Source organism: Pterocles gutturalis, unplaced genomic scaffold (assembly GCF_000699245.1).
Source record: "Pterocles gutturalis isolate BGI_N339 unplaced genomic scaffold, ASM69924v1 scaffold17381, whole genome shotgun sequence".
Lineage (NCBI taxonomy): Eukaryota > Metazoa > Chordata > Aves > Pterocliformes > Pteroclidae > Pterocles > Pterocles gutturalis.
Window position 1 is genome coordinate 586 of NW_010103509.1, and position 16,195 is coordinate 16,780.

The 16,195-nt window shown below is 37.8% G+C and overlaps 1 protein-coding gene across 1 annotated transcript in view; it reads left to right on the forward strand.

The window, feature by feature from the left end:
- Positions 1-3,716: 3,716 nt before the first annotated feature.
- The window catches only part of SLC24A2 (solute carrier family 24 (sodium/potassium/calcium exchanger), member 2), a gene marked incomplete at its 5' end in the record, with an annotated part of 49,363 nt that continues 36,884 nt past the window's right edge, over positions 3,717-16,195 (forward strand). Inside the window, 2 exons of the mRNA XM_010086742.1 lie at positions 3,717-3,755; positions 4,832-4,940. Coding sequence (XP_010085044.1) covers positions 3,717-3,755; positions 4,832-4,940 — 148 coding nt within the window. The remainder of the gene's footprint in view (positions 3,756-4,831; positions 4,941-16,195) is intronic.

Sequence of the window (16,195 nt, forward strand, 5' to 3'; positions counted from 1 at the left end):
AACATTTCTTCATAGCAAGTAAACATTTTTTTCAATTCTTCCTGAAATAAAATGTTTTAAGACTTTTAGCACCGGTGTAGCAAACTTGAATACATGATCACTGATAGAGGCAGGAGGATGGACAAACTCCTGAGTTCTGTCATGGTGTATGGAAGAACCAAAAAATACTTCAGTGAATTTTCTAAAAAAATAGTGAACTGTTTCATGATTAATCTTTTTATAATTCTGATAAAAAATAATAAAGGATTATGTCCCAGATACTTTTGTATAAGAGAGTGTAATAGACTATGTTGTTTCATTTTTCATAACTGTACTAAATTAATGATTTTAAAGAAATCATAACATGTAATTGCAAAATATATTTTTTTTACTAGTAATTCCTTCAGAAATATACATCATGCACAGATGACATGGAATTTACATCTTGTTCTGATCATGAGGGAACTAATATACAATGGTTGCCATGATTTAGGAGCAAACTTATCGTTACTGAAAATGTGTCTTTCTTTAATGGAATCACTACTGAGTACATCCAAAAATATAGTATTGACTCCTGGTGTAAAGAAACACAACCATTTTAACCTTGGACCAGTTTTTAAGTGTTGTATTAAATTAAAAAGTTGTATAAAATGTCTGAATACCAAATGTTTCTACAAGGAAAAGATGATACTTTAGAATACTTTGCCATGCAGTGTGTGATACCCAAATTACATATCAATGGTCAGGTAAATGCAAAACTCACTGTAAACAGTAGGAAAATGGTTTTATGTGCCATCCTAATGGGGACAAAATGCCATCAAATACATCATGTAAACAGCAACACCACAACCGACTTTTTCGCTACCATAGTTTAAAACACTATTTTAAGGTGATATTGTTGTTAATCCAGGAGATAATCCAGTATAAGTATGTAGTATCACCAAAATGTAAAACCAAAGTATATAGTATCACCAAAATTGTTCACATTCCTGTTTCTAAAATATTTCAGGCATTTCAGCCTTAAGATTCTATTTATATTCCAGTCTTGAACATTTCTTCTAGGATGTAAGTTGACTGGCAAGTTAAGCTCAGAAACAATTACGTTACTAATTATGTGTGAGAAAAACAGTTTAAAAATATCTGTTTCATGGTATTCTATCCTGTTCTGTATTGACAAAGAATGAAATTATTTCAGATATGGTTTTCACTTTTCTTTTACTTGCTTAACATATATGCAAAAGGTATTTTATTATTCTTTCTCTTTGTAACATAATTATCTTCTACAAATTAAATTATACGGTACAAATTATCATCTAGTTGTTTTTATACATTCAGGGAGCTTCATCCCATTTCCTTTTAAGTAAATGACAGTGTTTCTTTCAACATGAATGTTTTGGGCTTTTTTTTTTTTAATGCCCTCATATTAAGCCTAGAGCATACTCAGTATTTCTGAGGAACGCTGAGTGCTCTCAACTCCTCTTGGCCCTAAGAAAATTGACATTCTTCGACCCTTTGTCAGATAGAACACAACAAATTATTCATATTTATCAATGACATATTCTCATGTCTTTCAATATTAAAATTGGAGACTCCACAACCTCTCTAGGCAGCCTGTTCCAGTGCTCTGTCACCCTCACTGTAAAGAAGTTTTTTCTTATATTCAAGTGGAACCTCATATGTCCCAGCTTGCACCCATTGCCCCTTGTCCTGTCACCGGATGTCACAGAGAAGAGCCTGGCTCCATCCTCCTGACACTCACCCTTTACATATTATAAACATTGATTAGGTCACCCCTCAGTCTCCTCCCTCAGCCTTTCCTCATAAGGGAGATGCTCCATTCCCTTCATCATCTTTGTGATGATTATCCTGTCTTCAAAAGTTCAAAGTCACAAATAAGAGTTGTTTGAACTTTTATTAAAGTTACAGTTCTGAACACTCATCCACTTCTCACAAACTTTAGTTCTGTAACTATACCCACTGATCTTTAGGACTTGACTGTCCTACATTGCTTCTCTGGAGAAGAACTTTTCCTGGCTTCTCCTTTTTGCCTTCTTGCAAATTTTTCTGCAAGATAAACTTCTCTCCCATGAAGGTCACTCAAAATATGCACAAACAAAGCATGGATTTGCAAGTGTGTGTGTGGACTGGTGTCTGAAGGAGCATTCGTATGTATACTATATATATGTATATATACATTATGCAAAAATTTTCTAAGATACATCCACTCATTTAATGACATTTTAGAACACTGTTTTTAAATTTCCTTTTCTTTCTATTCCATTAAAAGGTCTTTCCATGATGATTGTCTTCAAAAGAGACGTAAAACTCTTTTTTTCCGTACTGTTTCCCAGTCTAATTTCAGAGGTGACAGGTAGTTCCTTTATCAGGACAAAGATCTTTTCTTTGCCTCATTGTCCATTCTTCAGTATAATGTTCATAGCTGGGGAGGGTACACTTTTGACAAAGAGTTCAGTTCTGGTTATTCTTTTACTTATTATGGAATAGAAGGGATCTGCTCCATTATCAGTGTGTGCTCATAACTGTTTGCCTTCCACTAAACCTTCAAGGTGAATTCACTAACTCCAAAGGCATGTCCTGAAAGTTAGTGTTGATGTGTGTCCAAAAACTGGGTTTCATTGCACTGGGGAGATTGTTCCATAGGACAGTTGGGATATATTTTGTTTTCTACGTAGTGCACCAAAAAAGGGCCTGGAGATGGAGGAAGTTATTTAGGTACGAGCTTGTGGGTAAGGGGTTGTAATCAAATAAGCATGAATGTGAGACAGCTGGAGTTTGTACTCAATGTCTGGAGTTTCATATTTTGTGTATTCTGGTGTTAACTTTCCTTCCTCAGGATAAGCAGAATGATGAGAAAAATAGAACAACTTTATCATAAAACTTTCAAGGTGTCATGGAAAAAAATTCCGTGACAAAAGTTATGGGTTCTTGTTTAACACAACTGTTACTTCAATTAAAGAAACGAGCAAAACTCAGGAGTGCAAATCAGATACAAAATTTTGCTTTTGTTTGTTTTCAGGGCAAATTCTGTTCTTCCTCAGAAGCGTGTCCTGGTGAGATTCTCTGCTGCTGTGTTCCTAGGGATAGGACATAGGAATCACACACCATCTCCAGGATACATCACTTACTTGAAAGCATTAATTGTCTTTAAAATCTGTCCAGGGTCTCATTTTCCATCATGGCAGAGCAGTGTGTGCCATGTTGCCTGCCTTTAACCAGAGCTGCCAGCTTGGCTATTTGCTAGGAGTGGTTAAACTGAAACACCTTTTTCATTTCCTTTCCTAGTCCCTTCCTGCAAAATGTGAAGGTAATGTTACTCCTTTTTAAGCTTTTCCTCGAACAGTTGGTCAATCATGAGTTTCTTACTGCTTTGATTTTTTCAATCCTCACTCTCTCAAACTGGTTGATGTACAGGGGTTTTGCCTCCCTGTGTAATTAGTGTGATTTGAACATCATGATCTGCAGCACAGGTGCTGTGTGCCTGTCCCTGAAATGACAGCAGTTCCTGTCCAAAAGACTGACAGGAATAAAAGACTCCTGCAACATTGCAGTGTGAATTTACTCTGATTTACTTATCACTAGTATGCTTTAATTTGGGTGGTTCAAAAACCTATCACAACAGTATTCATAGGATCAGACATCTGTGGTATTTTGCTGCCTTTCCATTCTATGTGTGCTCCATCTGACACTTCTTTTTGTTCTTTTTCCCATTCATGCAGTCACCTAATGCTGGCGACAAGGATGACCAAACACTGACGGTAGGCAGCAATTAGTATGTGTCTGAGCATTTATTTCTCAGGAGGGTGGTGAGACAAGCCTTACTTTGGTTTGGCATACATCAGTATTTTCCTGAATTACTGGGATTTCTTTCCCCTTTCTATGCTGCTACAGAATTTAAAGTATTTATTTCCAGTGATAAAGCAGTGAATTAATTTTCTTGTTCAGTTTCTGTCAGTTTTCATTAGTATTTGTATGACACCAAAGATTAATCCATGTACCTTGTATTATTGCAAAATACTATTTTCTTCAGGGTTGTTTTTCCCCTTTAATTGGATTTCAGGGTCTTATTAGTCAGCAGTCTGATGGCTCTAATTATCCTTTCTATTGAAACAAGAAGAAAGCCATCCACAAAGCAGTCTTACCCTTTGGGATATATTAAATGCATCGATTATTGTACTAGACAATGGCATGGGGAAAAGGATGTCAGAATATGTTTTAGATATCTTTAAAAGCACATGGAAGATGCTTGTATGTTAGCTCCATTGCTGTAGGTGTCTGCACTGCCTTGCCACACTCACAGTCTGTTTTTTCAATCAGTACTTAATGGATTGAACCAAAGCAAGGAGTATGTTTCACTCTGACTGAGCTTTAGAATTATGCCATTAAAAAAAAAGGGTACTCTCTGCCCTTTTTTTCCATAATTTTGATAATCTGCATATTTGCAATGTATTGAGGCAATAAAAATTGTAACTTACTTCAGGAATTCAACCACAAGGTTCTACAAAGAAACGAATTATGAATTCTTCCTGATGCAAGTATGAGTTTTGTATTCTCTTAACATTTTAAGAGTTTTCACAGAGAAGGATTCTTTTCCCCTGCTCTTGTCCTGAGCCCTGAGACACTAATAATTAATCTGATGATCCACCCTTCCAGAGAAATTATCTGTACATACGGCAATGTTTAATACAGCGTATAGTTTAATATATAATCGCCTATAGCTGGTGGTTGAAGATGTTTCACTGTGTGGTGAGATGTGAGATTAATTTGTAGTCTTTCAGACCTATTTCCACACAAACAAAAATCCCTAAATTCTTTCTGTTATTTTTCCACCTAGACCAAGCCACGTCTCCAGCGGGGAGGAAGCTCTGCATCTCTCCACAACAGTCTAATGAGGAACAGCATCTTCCAGCTCATGATTCACACACTTGACCCACTTGCTGAAGGTATTCCTATTAATTTTTTTGGTTTTCTGTTGCAAAAGCAAACAAATGCTTCCCTTTTCCCTTCTTCCCATGAAACTAGTTTTTGCATTTCTATTGCTTTCACCATTTTTTTCTGAATGTGTCTGAATTTTCTGAGAGAGTTTCGTGCCCTTATGGCATGGTAAACTCCCACCAAGACTTGCAGCCTAGGAAATGTGTTCTTTGCGGTGCTAACTGAAACTGATCTCCTAGCTGATGCATATGGTAACTACTGTTCTGCTTTGCCTCTGGCTTCAGCAGTAATTTAAAAGTTACAAAAATTATCTCTCTTTGTACTTGTAGAGTAGAGGGGTTTTTTGTTTTCTTTCCTTGTTTTGATTGTAGTACATCAGAAGAAGAAAGACAACATGGGGAGTAGTTTGTCATATGGAATAAAGAAAAGAATGAGACTCCGCTGGTTTGACTTTAGGTTGATTAACGCTGACATTAGGAAAAAATGCAACAAACATCCCTCTGTGTTACATGCTTGCTTTATCCAAGTGTGGTGTAATTTTGTTTTTCTTTGAGAAGTTAGCAAGAAGATCATGATTGCTTTGGTCTGAGAAGCCAGCAGGATGATGATAATTGCTTTTGCAATTGTGGTGTGATTTGAATCTCAGCTTCTGGTAGACTTCCAAAAAAATTCAAGGCCAGGTGTTCATTTGATGAATGTAGTCTGTAGGACTTTTCTTGCTGTAGTAATAAATGTCTTGAGAAATTGCACTTGTGAAGGAAGTATGAGGGACTAAAGAGACCTAAAATATTACTGACAGTGAGAACTTCCAAACCTTACTGATCATAAAATATATGTAGTGCTTCCTTGCATTTAAGTTCTGTTTCTCATTGCAACATTGCATTCAGCATTTTACATTGTTCTCTATCTCTTGGACATGGCAAATCTACTTTTCCCATTTCCCTCTTCAAACACTGAAGCTGATACTCATTTTGGCAACACAAGGGCAATTTTAGCCCTTGCAATCTCCACATCATTATTTCTACTCTGATCATGATTCACATCACTTCTCTCTTCAGTTAATGCTGCACTATATACTGCCAAAGTCTGTTGCCTGTTGAGTGGAGTAATCAACAGGCTGTGCCCAATCTATTTCCATTCAATTCTGAAAAAGGAAATAAGAAATTTATTGCAGTTTTACATTTGACTTCCTTTATTTGCATCACTACAGCAGAGGAGCAAGCTTTCTAGCTGCTGCACCTGGTAAGTATCATCTTTACCCACCTGGTAGCCAAGCTTTTCACTCTGCTAGAAGAAAAGACTTCTGATCTCAGTTTTTCACTTTTTAATGAAAAATTATAATTTTTCATTACAATCCTTCGCATTCCTCTTTTCCCTTAAAGCAAAGCTTTAAGGCTGTGGATGCATCTGTGGTGTCTCAAATAGTACTAACACAAACAAAAATAACAAACATCTGAAGCAGTAAGTAGATTTCATCAAATAATTTTTAAAAGTAAGAGAGAGTAGAAACAGGTTGGGAAGAGCCCATTAGCAGGTACAGAACCCTTATGACAGATTAAAGATGACATGAAAGCTATAAATGTTGACTGGAGTTCAATTTGGACTTAACAAAGATTCAGAAATAAAGTAAGTTCTCTGGTGTTTTTCCATTGCTCAAGCTTATTTCACTTGTTTCCCAGACATAGCTTGTTCAGTATTCAGACCATTTCTCACTGCTTTTCCCCTGTAGCAAGCTTGCACCATGTAGTGTGATCCAGTAGCTTCCCCCTTTACAACAGCACAGGAAAAAAGGTGTTTGAAATATGAAATCCATCTTGGGAGACACAGAAGCCCAGAACTTTTAAGAAATAGGTATTATAATTAAGTTTATCAGGTAACTCAATGCTGTTCTGCATTATGTCAGTAAAACACTTGAAATCAATGTTGATTGATGGAAATGCTTGCAATGGATAAATCATATTTAAATTACTCCAGTAAAATTTTCTTCAGGGTTTCTTTGCTCATAGTACTTTATTGTTTGTTTGAGTTTTTTCCTCTCCAAACTTGTATTTGTCCTGCAATTAATATTCTTCAAAAAATGGAATATAAAGGTCTTGTATCCTTTAAATAAGTGCAAGGCAGTAAAAAACGTGTACATTTCATTAAAACTGACACACTGTGTTAAAATTTACAAAGGGAAAAAAATCTACATACATTTGCAGTAAATATTGTATTTTAATGCACAGTTTTCATGAAGAAATGGCCAAGAAGACACCAGAAAACAGCCTATGTATGTGCAGACATCTAAGTTAGTGTTGATATCAAAGGAGTTAATATCTCAAATTTCCACTGACTTCACAACATTCAAATTGTAATCAATGAGAGCACAAAAGTAGAAGTTCAATTCAATTCAATAAAAATTTTTGCATGTGGAACTCTGATTTTAGTTTTTTACAAGTACACCCAGATGTGTAGGAGAAATGTGGAAAAAAATCATCCACCTACTTTTCTGTCACACATTGTGGTCACTAACCTTTTCTGAGGCACTACCTCATTTATTGGTATTCAACATCTTTTGCAGGCAGATTGGAACACAGACACAGGGAGTATTGGATTTCTCCACTGAACACTCATATTGTTACTGAGATTTTTGAGTTTTTAAGTGTCCGTATTCATTATTCTGTACTCAGATAAGTCTGCAAACCTCCATAAAAGAAAAGGTATTTTAGTTTGATGTAAATACTGTGGCTCAGCAAAGTGGGTAATACTAGTTAACAAACTTGGATGACATTGTACTTGAATCTTACATTCAAAAATATATGTGATAACAGGTATGGGTACCTGCTGTATACAATATTTATTATCTATTCAGCTCTGTATGACTTTTACCTACCAAACTCTCACCATGTTCTTGTGTTTTAATCTTCGTGTGTATAATGAACATTGTACAATCAACTGGTGCGTGATGTTTACTTTAACAGACCTTTAGCATCCTAGCTAAGTAATTTTTTAAGCTTATAGCATTTCATTGTTAAGAATTAAAAGAAGGGGTAGTATTTATCAGAGGTGTTTGGGAAGTGCAGATGATTGCTCTGTAAACCCACAGAAATGTAAAGGATTACCTGCTGCATTCTTTGGCCTGCATGACTTTTTTCACTTCACACACCCTTTCCTACCACAAAACAAAAACAAAACCAAAAACAAACAAAAAAACCCCAGACATAATGAAGACATGAACAAGTGATTTGTGTTAGTTTTGAGTTTCTTCTAAGCAAAGGAAATTAGCTTTGTTGGACTCATGAAATGAAAGACAATGTACCTGGTGCATAGCCTGTGAGATCAGAGGATTTCTTCCAAATCAATTGATACGAGTGTGGGTCAGACTCAAAGGAATAGCAGAAAGAGGTTCTGAGCATTTTCCTGGCCCATTTTTAGTCAGCTTAGATCCCTTCAGTATTTCTGCCAGATGATGACTTAGATCAATAGGTCAAAAACATTGCAGCCTTATCAGTATTTGTTGAATTTTCAGTAAAAGAACAGTGTGTAAGAACATTACAAAGTGCCATTCGCAAAGGAAAAAAGTGTGAAAGTCGTAAACCAAAGCTGATACAAACACAAGTACTCTGGCACCCCTTGCACTTGGGCGTACTCCTCCTGTCCTACTCCCTTTCTCATTTCCTGTTTTGCCACTTTGCTACCGTTTAATTCCTTTGCCATCTCACTCATCTGCACCCACCTGCTTTCACCCTTCCTGTAGGATGGCTTCCTCAGTTCTTGCTCTCCTCACCTGCTGGGTCCATCGTCAAAGCACTTCACAAACAGATGCCGGCATCCCTATAGCAGCTGGCACAGCCAAGTGAACTGGGTTTTCAGTCTCTGGAATTTGGGAGCTCTGTGCCTGACTCTTCACAGCTTCCAGATCAAATGTTGCCATCAGAAGTAAAATTTCTAGTTGTTGTACTGGTGCTGGAAGATACAGCTTTTATTTTTCTTTATGTCAATAATAAAGTTCACTGTTACATTCTCTTGAATAATTGCAAGGAAAATGGAGGCATGAAAAGGCACACTGCTCTATCGTTTGGACTTGTGTGGGCTTTGCAAGGCTGATGGAAAAGAAGTCTTGTCTAAGTCCTCTTGATAGCATAAGCAGTATAGAATGTATAAACAGACTGTATGACTGTTACTATTACTGTGACTAAAGGTCAGCTTGACCTACACAATGTTATTGTTACATTAACATGTAATGTATCTATAGAAAACCAGCTCATCGTATTTACTCCTGAATAATTCGTTTGTGAAGTTGAAACCAACCTCTACTTTAATTGAGAGCCTCTTACAAAGGCACTTGATTCTAAGCAGGAAAATATGAGAGAGAAATGACCTTAAGAAGTTTTTACTTTCCACAAAATGTAGATAAACAGAGAAATTCTGATATTCAGTTATGCTAGTGTGAACCTGTCCTTCCTTTTCCACACAAAAGTGGTTTTGCCGTGGCTTGTACCTACCTTGTGAAAGCCAACTTGTAAATTCTTTGGAATCAGTGGGCTTGCAAAGTGTTCAGCCCACCTCTGACAGATGAGTAACATCTGAGATCAGTGAGAATTGCTAGACATTTGGCACTTTGTATTCAGGCAGGTATGCAGCTATACTGTGGATTTAACCATCTACCACAAGGAAGGCTTCTCCTCTTCAAAATCTTGATCTAGGCATAAGGCTTCTAAGAAGATAAGAGTCCAGCCACTCTAACAGGGAAATGTGTAGGTTATTTGTTAATGGGACATGATCTTTACATTACTGTTGAAACCTCATTGTTAATTAAAAATATAAATATCTGTGCAACATTAGTTTTTTGTTTGCTTTTATTATATTATAAAAATAATGACCTTGGTAGAGATAATTTCCTGAGGATAAAGATTAATGACTGCCTGTGCATCAGGCTATCATCAACTCCCAGCCAGTCATCAATCCCCAGGAAATCTGTGCCATATTTGCATTTGCTTAAGCACTGGTCTGGCAATCCTTTATTCACCAAGTAGCAAGCGGAACTGTTCGTAACAGCATTACCCATGTGGATAAGGATGGCATCATCAGACCTGCTGTGTTGATCAGGCCCCAGTCCAAAAACCAAACAACTGGACATAAATCATGGCAATCATTGATTGTTGGTGCCTTTTTTTTCTTCTGAGTCCTGTACCTCGGATAGCTTTGTCCCAGTTTTGAAACAGACATTCCTGGGTTATGAAGTGTAGGATTTACAAACATACCGTTACTTTTTTTTTAATAGAAGAGCTATGTTGTTTTCAAGTGGGAGCAGGGGAAGGAAAAACATGGAAAATTTTTGTATGAAAGTGACTGCAATGAATAGTAAGACTACCTTTTCACTGCAAGGTGTAGGTTATATTTAAGAGTGATTCCTTCAGGATTGTGGAGGGAGGTTTTTCTCTCTGGAGGCTCCTATGGATACTCTGTTGAAAAGGGAAGAGACCAGTGGTGAAGTGAGAATTCAGAGCGTGCAATCTGAGGCTACTTGCTTTTGTTGCACAGCTTTAGCAGTGTGCAGGAAGAATGAGATCTTTTCCTTATCACGCCACCTCTTTTTTGTCTGCTGATAAGGTGCCAAAGGCCAACAAAACATATTGTGCAAGGGGGGGAAATTTAGCTAGATGCTGACTCCCTTGCTCCTGTGTGACAAGGATATAACTCATATGCAAATGACATCCTCTGCATGAAAATGAGTGGGATATAAATCTCTGGCAAGGCTCAGTCCCCAGTCAGAAGTAGGTATCTTTGGCAATTCTCTGCTATTCCCTTCTCTAGTCCTATTTCCAAAGTGCAAAACTACAGGTGTACTTCTGCAGAAAAGTTGTTGTTTGTCTTCTATGCTTTACTTTTTAAAAAACATAAATATGATGCATGTTATTGGTGAGAGAAGTAACCTTCTGTTACGTAAAGCGCAACTGACAATTCTGTCACTTCCTTCAGTGAATGCAGAAAAATACAGTACTGTCACTGCCTGCTCTGACAAAGGAAAAACAGAAACCTGCATTCATACTTCTCAGGAAAATAAAGAATGCTGTGATCCTCAAAGTTTTTGACATTGTGATGAATTATTTATAATTACTCAATAGATCCCATTGTGTTCCTAGATGCTGATCTTAAGAATTTACCAGTTTTTCCATTCACCTCAAACTATTTTGCTTAATTTGCTGCTGCTACTTGTGTTCTTATCTGAGATGTCATGAAAACTGTCAGCTTACTCTAAAGACAGCTGATAAAGGTTGGGTAACCTTCACCTGCTTGGTTGCTAAGTGGACTCCCAGCTTTGGTCTCATTTTGCAAGACCCTTGTGCTATTGTTCTTCCCTTGACCTAAGTAAGCTGCACCATCATGTCTGTGCTAATACCCGTTGGGAACCTTTTCTGTCTGAAGCTGTTTATTTGTTATATCCTCAGAGAAGTAAGGCCTGGCAGCTCAGCTTACAGCAGCTCATGGGTAATGGTCAGCTCCCTCCTTCCTGAAGTAACCTAAGCACTTCCACATTCCTCAGTTCCAGTGTGTGGATGCTGCAGGGCTTCAGTGCATTTGCTAGAACCATGCCAGACATAAAAGAAATTATTCTTCTGTGGCTTATAAGCACAACAGCATTTTATCTAATGTGAGGAAATATGCAAATCTAGACAAAATTAATAAAAATAATTATGTTATTAACCATCTCTGCTCTAGATCATCATTCTTTAGTGTCCTTCAGACGTACCCATGGGCTTGCAAAGGAGCTCAGCATCCTTCTTCTTGCCGGCTTGTTCTTAGCCGGGTTGTAACAGCTCTTGCTTCTTCTTCTGGCACACCAGGGAAAAACAGCCCTCTGAGCAGGAAAACATGAGCTTTTTGGCTTTCTTCTCTGCTGAGGCTGAAATGTTTAAAAGGCACTTCAGCCAGAGAAGGTGGGGGCTCTCTGCCAGGATCACATACAAATCAATAGCTGTTTGTTACGATCTAGTACCTTGCCTTTATCTCCATCCCATGGTATCTCAGTCTGATATGAAGATAGGAAACCAGTGAAAAGGGCAATTAGGTTTACCTTCAAAATGGAGTGTCACGTCTTACAAAGGCAAATACTCATACCCTCTTTATGCAGCTAGCTTTCACAGAATTGTTTATTGTTTTTTTATGTAGGTTGGAAGGGACATCTTGAATTACAGAATTCAGCTAGTCCAACACCCTGCTCAAGCAGGATCAGGTAGGGCAGGTTGTCCAGGACTGTGTCCGGTCGTGTTTGGAGTATCTCCATGAGTGGAGACTTCACAGTCTTTCTGGGAAACCCATTCCAGTGTTTGGCCATCATCACAGTAAAAGGTGTTCCATCCAGATGGAATTTTCTGGTTTTTAATTTGTACCTGTTGCCTCTCCCCTGTCAATGGACACTTCTGAGATGAGTCTCATTCCCTCTTCTTCTTTCACTCACGTCAGATATTTGTACATGTAGATAAGATCTCCCTGAGCCTTCCTCCCTCCAGGCCAGACAGTTCCAACTCTCTCAACCTCTCCTCATATGAGAGATGGTCCAGTCCCTTCATGATCTTTGTGGCCAGTGCTGGACTTGCTCCATTATGTCCACAGGCTCCTACACTGGTGAGCACAGAACTGGACCTAGCACCCAGATATGTCTCACCAGCGCTGGATGGAGGGAAAGTATCACTTCCCTCAACTTGCTGGCAATACTTTGCCTAATGGAGCCAAGGATGCTGTTGGCTGCCTTTGCTGCAAGGACACATTGCTAGGTCAGCTTTCAGTGGTGCGGTTCTCTGAACAGTCATTAGCAAGAAAGCTTTTTCCTGGGGAAGATTTTAAACAGCTAAATGAGATTGGTGAAGTATTGAGGCACATCACCCTCCAGTGAGGCCTCCTTTCCCCTTTCTTTACCTTTCAACTGTGGTAAAGACCAGAGAAATTATGTTCCTAATTTAGGTACCTGAGGTTGCACACTTAATGGAGATGAGTGTTTTTACAGATACCTCCAACATCAGACTGAGTTCAGACTTTGTAGGTAGAGCCCCCCACACTGCCAGAGTGAGCAATGGCATAGGTAGAGTAGAAACTGTGGGTTATGGGCAGCTAAGGGCGGATCTATTTAAATAGACAGAGGCGGTATTTCAGACAGCCCTGTTAATATCTGTCAGAAAGTTGAGAGAGACAGAAATTAAATAGCTGTTTCCCCCAGTATTACTTAAGATTTCAAAGCCAAAAATGGATAGCAGTTGAATTTACAAACTTCCATGTAGCTCACATAAGATATAAATGTCACTGTAACAGCTGTGGAACCTGAGCTGTCTACAAAGATGTGTGCTTTTGGCACAGAGAAACTTGTATCTTAGGCTATTGGAGAGAATTTTATGATGAAGTTTTTGTTCAGCCGATTTATCTAGATGTCAATCACAAATGTGTATCTGCATGCAAAGAAACAGACTTTTGAAGCCTGGATTATTTTACTGAGTGGGTTTATTTAGCATACATGCAGGGACCACTTAATTCGTGTCATATTTTGGGGATGTTGATCTTGCTTTTTCTAAAGAGAGTGGCTGCACTTCTATGTGTAGGGTGAGGGAGCTTGCAACTTTCATCCTATCCACAGAATCTGTCTATAGTTAGTGACGTGTATCAAAAATTTGGTATGTTTTTGTTATACATGACTTGAGGTGAAAGGAAACCTTTACGAATCTCCCTCAGAACAGGCAGTTCAATGGCAAAATGCAGCTCTTTGTAGTGATGCTCTCAAATGGCAACAGTAGATGTCAGGTCTGCTTAACTTCAGCTGGTCCCAAAATATAGAGAGAAGACAGCACTCTGTGCTTGTTTCACTGACAGAGTTTCTAGCTACTTAAAAATTGAAGAACAGGTCTCCCTTTAAAATCAGTATTGCTCAGTATTTATTCTTTTAACTAGAATCTACTCAAGCTGCTCACTGCAGGCAAAATTCTTGTCTCTCATCTCCACGATGTTTTCCACTGATGGCCTGTTCTTCATATTCTTCTTGGGATTCCCTACAGAGTGTGCAAGGAAGATATGAATATTTAAATACAAACATGATCCCAGAGCAAGGTACAGCTTCCTGACTAGGCATTTCCATGCTTAACAGTTTTAGTCATTTTAAGTTTCTTCCTAACTCTGAATTTCCTTGTTAAAAATATTAACAACAAAAAACATTAATAATTTATAAACCTTTACAGATCAGAGAATAATAGTAGCTATGAGGGACTTTCTGTTGAAGATGAAAGTGGAAGATTTCCTTTAGTGCAGTTTGCACATGGCAGATGACTTAGTCTTCCACAGGCTGTTTGAATTTTATGACTGGACAGTGAGAGGAACATATGCTGCCCTTGTATTATTCTCCTTGGACATGCTGAAACCCAGAACAGCTGGAAATCATTGCAGTTGGAGTTGTATGTGTCAAGTACTGTACAGTGTCTGGCCCCACAGACACTTGGTGAAATCCTGACCCCATCAGAATCGGTAGTAAAAGTCACAATATTATCAGTAAGACAAGGTTTTCACTTCTACATTTTGGAATTCCTATTTTCATGAATATTTATTATTCTTCAAAGATAAATACCCCCTTCAAAGCCAGCGGAAATTGTGTTTTACCCAGGCAGGGTCAATTCTCTTATACATCTGTTGTCTTTTGGTGTTACTACATTCTAGAGAATGTACGGCACCTGTCTTCAAGAGTTTGGTGTCAGGAGTCACAAAAGTACCTTATGAGTTAAAAAGATGGAAAAGGAAACAAAGCCCTCAGGAACAAGAAACTTAATGCTTTCTTAAATAAACAAATAAATAGCTAGCATAAAAATATCAAAAGTAGGGTCTGACACATAATTGTCATTTGCATTACATTCTTCTCTGTTGTGAATGTATATTAATAACATCCATTGATCACCTACTTAAAAATATTTACTTTTTAACCCGTATCAGTTAAAACCCTGTGGATCTTCTGTCAAATTTCCTTTTGTGACCACAAGGAGATTTTCTGGACAGTATAGACTGCAAGAACACTGGGGTTTCAGTCTTCATTCTAATGCTGTACTAAGAGCAAAGTAATGGGCAGATTTTGCTTTTGGGTCTTGTGACTATCCTGAGCTGCCCAGAACTCTACTGATATGATTGTGTAAATTTTTAATTATATTTCTATTCACATTCCAATTTGATAAAATTGCAATAAACTAATTATAATAAAAGCAGGCAACTTCATTAGGACTACTATCTGAACAAAAACACCTAGAATAAAAAACAGAGTAAGGACGCGTGAGGGGAGAGAACAGCAATAGAGGGCTTGCAATTTAAAGACAAGATGAAAGGTGACCACATGTGGTTTTAGAGCTCAGATGCACAAAGTGTTATATAATTTAGTTACTCCCACTGTACTGCCTCCTGGTCAAGTACCTAGAAGTCTTCATTTATACGATTTTCTTTATTTACTGAAGGGTGTTAATAAAACTGCACTGGTAGTAGCATAATCCAAAAATATCTAATTCTAAAATGCATGAAACTATTGTTATTTACTCTATTACTCAGATCTAGAAGAGGTCCCTTTCCACTGCACCAGCTCAGTGGCAAAGCCTCCATTTTGCAAGGACTGGCAGCTTGAAGGTCCACAAGTAAAAATGTAGGCTACAGCATTTAATTATAACTTGCATAGTTTGGAATGTCTAGAGGCAGTAGGAGAAAAAGTATTTTGCTTTTTAAAACATTCGTTTTCTCTCCTCTGCATTGTGCGGGGATAATACATGCAAACTCCCACAGCAGTCCTAGCCTATCCCAGATGGGATATAACTACTCTACAAGAAAGTTAAGAGGTTTATGGAGTTCATAAAACGGGAAGTAAAATTTAAGATTAAATTCACTGAGAGAAAGTTATTTCAAAATAATTCTTCCTTTTTAAAATTCACAATGTCTGATATCCTTCAGTTGGTACAATTCTTGTGTTTTGCCTCAAATAGCCTATGTACAAAGGCATTATTTTTTATTAAAGATACACTAGAGGTTAGGACTCTCATTTTACACCTATAATCTGCACTAGATCATTCACAAGTTTTTAGCACGGAGAGTTCTTTTTTCCTAATCTAACATCATTGATGAAACCAAGTCAAGCTTTGATTCCAATTCAGATTGGATAGCCACCTCAGCTTCTCTAGCAAGACTTTTGAAGTGGCTGTCTTTTTTTGTTTATGGATGACTCTCTAGTCACCTAATTGAATTTTCTCAAGACCATGACAGCTAAAAGAAACAACAG